The 9,557-nt window shown below is 40.3% G+C and overlaps 1 protein-coding gene across 4 annotated transcripts in view; it reads right to left on the bottom strand.

The window, feature by feature from the left end:
• The window catches only part of csk (C-terminal Src kinase), a 31,677-nt gene continuing 22,120 nt past the window's right edge, over nucleotides 1-9,557 (bottom strand). For all 4 annotated transcript variants that reach the window (XM_060885077.1, XM_060885075.1, XM_060885074.1 and 1 more), the window contains 8 exons: nucleotides 5,760-5,853; nucleotides 4,521-4,586; nucleotides 4,122-4,221; nucleotides 3,731-3,821; nucleotides 2,401-2,474; nucleotides 1,945-2,140; nucleotides 1,564-1,650; nucleotides 1-1,015 (listed from right to left, as the gene is read on the bottom strand). In XM_060885077.1, the coding sequence (XP_060741060.1) occupies nucleotides 833-1,015; nucleotides 1,564-1,650; nucleotides 1,945-2,140; nucleotides 2,401-2,474; nucleotides 3,731-3,821; nucleotides 4,122-4,221; nucleotides 4,521-4,586; nucleotides 5,760-5,853 (891 nt within the window). In that variant the 3' untranslated portion in view covers nucleotides 1-832. The remainder of the gene's footprint in view (nucleotides 1,016-1,563; nucleotides 1,651-1,944; nucleotides 2,141-2,400; nucleotides 2,475-3,730; nucleotides 3,822-4,121; nucleotides 4,222-4,520; nucleotides 4,587-5,759; nucleotides 5,854-9,557) is intronic.

The following is a 9,557-nucleotide window of genomic DNA, read 5'->3' as shown; positions in this document are numbered from 1 at the left end:
TTATACAGTGAGACAACTTTATATTTTCATCTTTATATTTTCTTTCCCCACTGTCTTCTTACATTTTACAAACAAAATGCTTTTTTTTCCCCAATGGATTCGAAAATGTAAATCAGCAAATCCCTTCCCGTTTTACCTCCCACCATGAGAATTCACACATGTTTCAAGTTCTGTCTTTCCCAAAGTTTAAGAATGAGACCTATATTTCAACCAAATGAACGACATTAAAAACATAAACACTGAATAATAAAAACTAATATTTAACAGCAACAGCTTAGGGACAGGGAAGAGTGTCCAGTGCTCTGGAAACACAGCATCCACAGAGGAATACACACACGTATGCTTGCACATCCACACAAACCCAGGGTCATGTGAACGTGCGGCTTAAAGGGGAATGGGTGTTTACGACACTGCACTGAGGGAGCATGACTTAGCAGAGTAAAAAAGTATTTAAGTATCAGGGGAGACTGTAAAAGATGGTGAAACGGTGAAATAAAAGATAAAGACAAACAGGTCATAAAAGGATAAAGACGGTTAAATTATTATAAATTAAAAAAAAAAAGAAAAAAAGTCAAATGAACAAGAGAAGGCCAGCCTCTCTGATTCTATAAAACAAATCATGAAGGCACAGCAAAAGAAAAGAAAAAAAAAAAGAAAAAAAAAAGGGGATCAGTAAAACAAATTGGCCATACTTATTATTTTTGATGTCTCTTCTTTTTCAAGTGTGTGATGACAGTGTGTTTGGGAGTGTGTGTGTTTGTATACAGTTCAGTACAGTCCCCCGTGCGCTCACTCTCTCACTCTGAGTTAGTCCGTCTCTGTGTCCTTGCTCTTACAGGAAAAGCTCTTTATCTAAGATGAGCTGCAGGTTCTCTCTCAACGCTTTGAAGCTTGGTCGCATCGCCGGCTCCAAAGTCCAGCACTGCTTCATGATGTCGTACACGGCGGGGGGACAGCCGTCTGGGGCGTCCATCTTGTAACCTTTTTCCACACGTGGCACCACGTCTTTCAGAGGCTGCGACAAGGCAGATACATTTTAATGTGTGTTCAAGCTGTGCAACTCTATTCTGTTTGAGGTTTAAAAAAAATATAAATAAGTCAATAAATAAATCATCAGCAGCAGAAGACAAACCTACAAATTGTGGACTAGTGTGCCCCCTGTTGGACACTACCATGTGTTAACAGTTCAGGTTTATTTTGTCCAATTTGTGTAATATTTAATGAATATAACTAACCAACAGCATGTAGTACGATGCATCGCTACTCTGATGTCCAGAGCAACTTGCCAAAACTATTTATCCTTTACACACAGACACAATGCATACAGTGTCATTCTTTAAAAAAGTTCGAAAGTTACACTTTACACAGGGTGTAAATCATTCATGTACCACAGCAGAAACCAGCTCTCTCCTCTTTTTATCTCTCTTGAGGGTATTGAGACAAAAAGAAATTAAGTCATGATGTTACTGAGAAATTGCAAGGCTTCAAGGCCTGAAGACTTTCCTGTGGTTGTTTCCTTTATTTTTACTGAAAAAATACTGGATGAAATAACAGACAACTCACAATTCTTGGGTATGGTACACGGCCAAAGGAATAGATCTCCCAGAGCAAAATTCCATAGCTCCATACATCTGACTTAGTGGAGAATTTCTGTACACACACACACACACACACACACACACACACACACACACATTAACTCAAGTTAGCTGTGGTCTTCATAACAGATGTCTGCTGTTTATATGCCTATTTAGACAGACGCACCCACAGTCCGAGACAGACGCACACACAGTCCGAGACACACGCACACAGACACAGGCACAGACACAGACAGACACACAGACACAGACAGACGCACAGACACAGACAGACGCCAGACACATACACATGAACAGACACAGACACAAACAGACATACATGCACAGACAGACACACGCGCACTACCTTTTCTCTCAGGGCTTCAGGAGATGTCCATTTGATGGGCAGCTTGGCTGTATCCTGGGTGGACGATGCCTCCTTGGTCAAACCGAAATCACTCACTTTAGCGATGTTGTCGTCAGAGACTAAAACGTTTCGAGCTGCCAGATCTCTGTGGACGAAGTTGTTTCCCTCCAGATATTCCATGGCCTCACACACATCGCTGCACAGAGAAGCCAAGATAAAGCATTTAATCCAAATAACAGTAAGTAATCTCAGTTTTTTACTTTAGATATAAAGAGTAATAATAATAATAATAATTTTCAGCTTATGCCTGATCATATATGAATACTGCAAAAATAAACAGGCTTTTTTTATTCTTTTGTCAGCACAGATCAATGTGACAAACTTCTTAAAACAGGCTACAGATGGGATGCATAAGAACTGGAAACTTGCTTCTACCAGACCAGATTAAAAACTCACATGGAGAACTTGATCAAACAGTCACCTCCGATAACAGAGCGTCCTCTGGAGCGGAGATAGTCTACCAGGCTCCCCTGCAGACACAATCATTGTGTATTAGTGTAGCCATCTTTTAGGTTTGTGTACTGTTCAGTTTAGTAAATAATCGTGTCTAAGTTGCACATAGACGTGACTGTAATCTTTAAAAGATACTTCTTTTAACCTAAAAGCTTTAGAAATGTGTGTCATCTGAAAGCAGATATGCACAACACTAATATAATGAGAGTCCATATGAAAATCAGCAAACACAGCATGTTACTTATCGAACCCATTAAACATGAAAAACCATGCTGTAATTCTGAAGCTGAGAAAATGAGGTCCTTCTACATCCAGAGTGATAAAATCCAAAAAAGTGCTGTTACAACAAAATAACTCACTTATGAGATACTCTACTAACAAGAACTTCCTTCCAACTGATGGACAGACAGATAGACAGAGTCAAATAGACCGATTGTCTGTCTGTCTCTCCAATCGACAGACAGACCTGTAAAAAAAAAAAAATCCAAGATGGCCAGAAAATTGGTGTTGAGATCCGGGATGCACTTATTTCCAGGGATTTCAGAACAGCGTAACAGATATTGCGTCATCAGGTAGGCATGGCCTATTTGATAATCTAACCCTAACCCTAACCATAACCATACTTTTTGGTTGTTTATTTTTTTTCTAAAATAAATCTACCTGTATGACTGTTTTGTCCTTCGTAGTATGCTCTCTTTTTTTTGAAAGACGGCGTTTTTCCAAGACCTCCGGAAACACGCCCACTTTACGTCATGGTAACGTAACCCCTGGAATTTAGTGAATGCCGTTGAGATCCTTAACATGAACGTTTAAGATACATCTCTGGAAGACAAGCAGGAAGGAAGCGATTGCAGAAAAACTATTTCAGCCATCTGACCTTGCTGTGACATTGACCTTCTTGGCTCAATCCCTCATCTGCTGGTTACAGAAATTCCAAATAAATCCTACAACTATTCAACCACTTGTACTTGAGAACCTCAGACGGACACACATTGAACACAAATTGAAATTCAAAGTCTCTCCTCTCATCACAAAGCACTGACCCTGGCGTCTCCTTCCATGAAAGTTGTCTTCATAAAAAACTTCATCCCATCAATGTGCTTTTTTTTTTTTTTTTTTTTAAAAAATAACCTTTTTTTTTCACATAAACCTGTGATTAGAATTGCAGCTACGCTTTTTTCTGTTCAAGGAAAATGAATCAAGGCAGCTGACCAATCAGATTAGAGATCTGTCATGTATTCAGTCCTGGATAAATGCTGTTCATGTAACTGACCTTAGCCATGTACTCTGTGACGATGAACAAGCTGCCTTTCTCCTCCACGATCACTCCCAACAGCTGCACCAGATTATTGTGTCGCAGTTGCCTACACACACACAAAAAAAGGTACAGAGCCGATTGAATATTTCAGACAGTTTAATTGCTATAAACACGGCACAAAAACGATTTTAGAAGGTCCAGGATAACTGCAGAGTGGATATCAACATGCAGTGCACTTTAAGAACAGATGACTTATCTAATCACCATCATCATCGCTACTCTCACTTCTACTCTGCAGTATCTCACTACAAAGAATACGACTCTGTGTCTCTTTGTAGGTCACAAATCAAGCTTCAACTTGAACATGGCGATTTCATCAACAAGTAATCAAAGTCAGATAACTTACGTCATGACCGATGCCTCTGCGATGAAGGCTTGTGCTGTGGCGTCATGCTTGATGCACTTCACAGCTACCTTCGTGCCTCGGTAATCCGCCACCATGACATCTGAGCAAAACGTGTCACGTCATTCACTGGATGATTAAAAAAACCTCAAAGCAATATGCTAATCTTATCTTTAAAGAGAAGTAAGTTACACTGCATATATATTTTATTTTTAGTTTTTTTTTATCTCCCCAAACTGTTCAAGCATCATATTAGATTCGCATCAGGAATTGATGAATGATAAATAAACCTGATAAACGATAGATCATCAGATGTTGTTAAAGCTAAGCGGCCATTTTGGGTAAGACGAATTGAATACGCTTAAAGAGATGGAGCTAAAGATACAATAATGTGAAACTTACCTCCAAATTCACCCTTTCCAATAGTATGAATGAGTTTCAGTTCCTTAAGGTTCAGAGACCATCCACCTGTGCAACAGAAACAGGATGAGGAAGTGTGACTACGGCTACCAGCAATAAACCAAAACAACACAGCTATGAAACTGCGTGTTTCTTTTTACATATGTAACAGGAGCACACTTTTAGCATGTAGTGCTATACAGAGCTCCTAATACTGCATTGTGTCAGCTGCAGGACGGAGAAGCAGGAAGCCTAAGCTGTCCGTCTTATCCAGTAAATCTTACACAGATTCTTCTGGCTAATCAATATAAAGGAACTGGGAGAAATATTTGGCAGTTCCAATCCACAGTCTCAGAAATCAGTTATTTTTAAGTGACCAGAAATACAGAGGAGATTTGTATAGATCGCTATTCTGCTGATTCTAAAGGTCGGTATTCTGCTGATTTATAAGCGTTACATAACACAGATCAGGATAGTGATCAGAAGAGAAAGAAGTGTTTATCGTGTCACATCTACTAAAGAAATTCTTTCTTCACATATGCCGACTTTTAGGTTGGGGGTCAGAGCGTAGGTTCAGCCATGATGCAGCACCCCTGCACCAGACAGGGTTAAGGGCCTTGCTCAAGGGCCCAACAGTGGCAGCTTGGCAGAGCTGAGGCTTGAACCCCGATCCTCCAATCAACAACCAAAAGCCTTAACCACTTGATCCACCACTGCCACCATTCCATCTACAGCTTTTTCTTCTGTGTTACTCTATTGCCCTCTTTTAATTCTTCACCCTTCAGTAAATACCCATGGGTCAGTGCAGTGTGGCCTACACAGACCATGTCTGGATTTAAAAAGGGTAGATTGATATTTTTCCAAATAATTTGTTATTTCAACATTTCTCTTGCCATTTGTCTAATATATAATGGTTGATTAAGATCAGAAGTCTTGAGGGCTTGAGTGTTCCCGAGATATGATCCATATCCACAGTGACCCTGACCAGGATAAAGAGCTTAGTGAAAAGAAATGTAATGAATTTCCATTCAAAACGCACAGGGGACAAAAACCTTTGCTCAAACGGTGCATTAGTTACAGCTCAAAACTATTTCTGTCATTAATCTTTTACTATGTAACACACTTCACACACACACACACACACACACACACACACACACATATAGAGAGAGAGATTGAGAGAGGGAGAGAGAGAGTGAGTCATGTAAATGATGAGGATCAGTGGGGGATATATGCTCTTACTTCTGGAGAACTCATCCTGCGCGGCCACGGTTCCCTCCATGAGCTTGGGTTTGATGAGTCTGGTGCAAAGCCCGTCCGCGTCCTTTGTGTAGTGCTGAACACAAAGATCACCAGCACAATTAGGACTGCATCGTATCACACAGTTCGGTGTTTTCACTACACTCTTCGAACCTCCTGCCTGGCTGATGAAGGTGGAGAAGACATTTCGCTCTAATTTCCTGTAGCACTTCTGAACCACATGGAGACTATGGCACTGCCATGCTGTTGAGTGCTCAGTTTTTGCCCCTGGATCTCCATGGTTGAACATTTGAAGGTTTCACCAGAAAGGAATGAGTGTTAGATCAATAATGAACTAAGAAATCAGGCTGACCTACAAGCTCTTTAGGAACTTGACTATATACATATGTAAGAAGTACATTATTTATAATCACACTCTCTACTGTCATTCAGATGAGGTTGGGTTCCCTTTTGACTCTGGTTCCTCTTCAAGTTTCTTCCTCATATTCTCACACGGAGTTTTTCCTTGCCACTGTTGCCAGTCTTGCTCATTATAAATAAATATGTATGTATTGAATTTTAAACGTGTAATGTTTATTCGATTTTTTTAATGTCTGTAAAGCTGCTTTGAGGCAATATCCACTGTTTTGAATTGAAATTGAACTTCATTGAATGATGTCGTATATACAGAAGAATGGATGAAGTCAAGCTGCAGTTTCCTTTGATTGCTACATTAACAGTTTATCAACAGAGGGCAGTCTCACACACACACTGTGGCTCTAAAAGGCTGAGCTTGTATTTAAACTATTTTCACTTTTAAAATTGGAAATAAACATAAGATCTTAGAATTCTGAAATATCAAAAACAAAGAAAGTAAATGTTCAATAGCTTGAATATTTAATTTTCACGATTCTGCACTGTGTGTGTGTGTGTGAGAGATACGGACCATGTTAACTACTTTGTACAAAAGATCAGATTGTCCTCATGTCTAATCTCTTCTTTTGAAACAACACACCAATGGATTTGATCTAAAATGGATCACATGTTTTTGCACAAACTTGTCCGATAGCTGGACCCTCAGTGTTAGTGACAAAAATCTTGCAAGTTAGAACAAAACGTAGTGAGACTGTTGCAACAGAAGAGTAACAACCGTGCCTCTAAAATGTCTGACCTTTCTCTTTGTCACTTCCTTTTCATCAACTTTTCCAGGAACTGAAGTACAGTCAACTGTGAGGCAAAGCCATGTACGTGAGAATAAGTGAGGGAGCAAGGGAGTGAGAAGGAGCGAGGCCACACAGACACACAAACCAAACCCACTGATGCCCGATGTCATACACAGTTCCGTGATCACAACGGTGATGCAAATGATGGCTAAAATCAGACTGTCGCTGAACTCCACAGAAAAGTAACCCTGCTTGTTATCAAGTCTGTGCAATAAGATATTTAATCTTTGCTGCTGGAGGCTGTACATTTAGGTGAACCAGGACTCAAAGATCAATAAAGCATCACTGTACAGCCATCTCCTGTCTTGGTTAATGGGTCTTAGTGAGTTATAAAATACAGTCTGAAACCGGTCTAGACAAGATTTAAATAACAAGTAGAGAATTACAGGAGACCCTGTGTGTGTGTGTGTGTGTGTGTCCAAGAGTATGTAAAAATTCAAACAAATGCAATAATAGTTTGTCAGAGAGACGGAAAGATAGATAGATAGATAGATAGATAGATAGAGAGAGAGAGAGAGAGAGAGAGAGAAAACAACAGACAGACAGAGAGACAGACAAGAGTGACAGAAGGAGAAAGAGAGAGAGTGAGAGAGGCAAAGTGAAAGAGAGCATGAGAGAGACAGAAAGCGAGAGAGCGAGAGACAGAGAAAGAGAGAGACAGAGAGAGATAGACAGAGAGAGAGAGAGAGAAAGAGAGAGACAAAGAGAGAGAGAGAGAGAGAGAGAGAGAGACAGAGAGAGTGAGACAGAGAGAGAGACAGAGAGAGAGTGAGACAGAGAGAGAGAGTGAGACAGAGAGTGAGACAGAGAGAGAGAGTGAGAGAGAGAGAGAAGGAAACAAGCACTTTGTGTCACCAAATTGCTACATAGCACTTTGTCCAAACTTACTAACACTAAACCAAAAGCCCGCACCAGGACTCATCACCCCATCAGTGTGCATCAGTATACATAAAGTATAAAATGCAAGTAGTATAAAAGTATAAGTATGAAATTAAATACTTAAAACTTGATTATGTTTCTTCCTTTCTGTGTTTTATAGTGTATATTTTCATGCACACACAGCTCTTTCTCTATCTCGCTCAAAAAAAGAAAAAAAAAAAAAAAAAAATGTGTTTCCGGATGCCTCACACAGAAGTTCTCTCTGCTTCTGCTGCTGTGTCTGCTGTGGGCTGCTTCCTGTTTTGGCTATTTTGAGCCTGTCTCTGACCACCATTTAAAAAAAAGAAAAAGAAAAGAAAAAAGAAATGAGGTGGTGACAGAGGAGAAAGTCTGTTAAGCATGTATTTGGAGTGTCTATTTAACGTCAAAACTAAAAAAAGCTACGTTAGGACTTTAGCAGTTCTAAGAAATCATATAGGAAGTACTTACAGGGAATACTGTCATGTTTATAGGGCAAGAATGAAGTTTTACAATTGTAATGTGAATCAAATTGCAACTGAAAGCATTTCAACCATCACATACATACATACATACATACATAATAATAATAAATATATAAATAATTATACAGATAATTATACAGATTAATCCTTCCTTTCTCCATTTTTTTGGGGGAAAAATACAATTGTCTTGATTATTCTGATAAAGCATCTATCCACCCAGCAGACCTGACCTCCATCCATCCAGCCATCCATCCACCCACCCAGCAGACCTGACCTCCATCCAACCATCTATCCACCTAGCAGACCTGTCCTCCATCCATCCATCCATCCACACAGCAGACCTGACCTCCATCCATCCATCTATCCATCCACCCAGCAGACCTGACCTCCATCCATCCATCCATCTATACACCCAGCAGACCTGACCTCCATCCATCCACATAGCAGGCCTGACCTCCATCCATTCATCTATCCACCCAGCAGACCTGACCTCCATCCATCCACACAGCAGACCTGACCTCCCATCCATCCATCCATCCATCCATCCATCCATCCATCAACACAGCAGACCTGACCTCCATCCATCTATCTATCCATCCACCCAGCAGACCTGACGGTCATCCATCCATCTACACACCCAGCAGACCTGACCTCCATCCATCCATCTATCCACCCAGCAGACCTGACCTCCATCCATCCATCCATCCATCCACCCAGCAGACCTGACCTCCATCCATTTATAGATTCATCCATCTATCCACACAGTCTTTGGACTGGGGAGGAAACCGGTGAACCCAGAGGAAACGGCAAGTACAAGGCAAACGTATCACTGTGCCTGACAAAAGCTGCAAATACCTTCATATCAGTATCTGTAACACAGACCACCACAGTCAAAAACAGCTCTCTTGACTGTCTCCTTTCTGAAGATGGCCATTACAACAAAACACAAAACACTAACAAGTAGACATGTTTAAGCCTTTAATGTGTCGCCATGCAGGAAGCATTATTCTGTATTACCTTACTACAGTCTTTCTTTGTTATTTCATTTTTTATTCGTTGCTTTAGCTATTTATATTATGCTGTATACACCATTCAGATGAGACTGTATACTTTGCCCACAAAATCAACATTAATGTCATTAGGACATAATTGTGGCTCTGAATTCGCAGATTCCTTAAATATAAAAAACAGGGGAA

Source organism: Tachysurus vachellii, chromosome 13 (genome assembly GCF_030014155.1).
Source record: "Tachysurus vachellii isolate PV-2020 chromosome 13, HZAU_Pvac_v1, whole genome shotgun sequence".
Taxonomy (NCBI): Eukaryota; Metazoa; Chordata; class Actinopteri; order Siluriformes; family Bagridae; genus Tachysurus; species Tachysurus vachellii.
The sequence above is the reverse complement of the archived record's forward strand: the minus strand, read 5'-3'. Positions and strand labels throughout refer to the sequence as shown.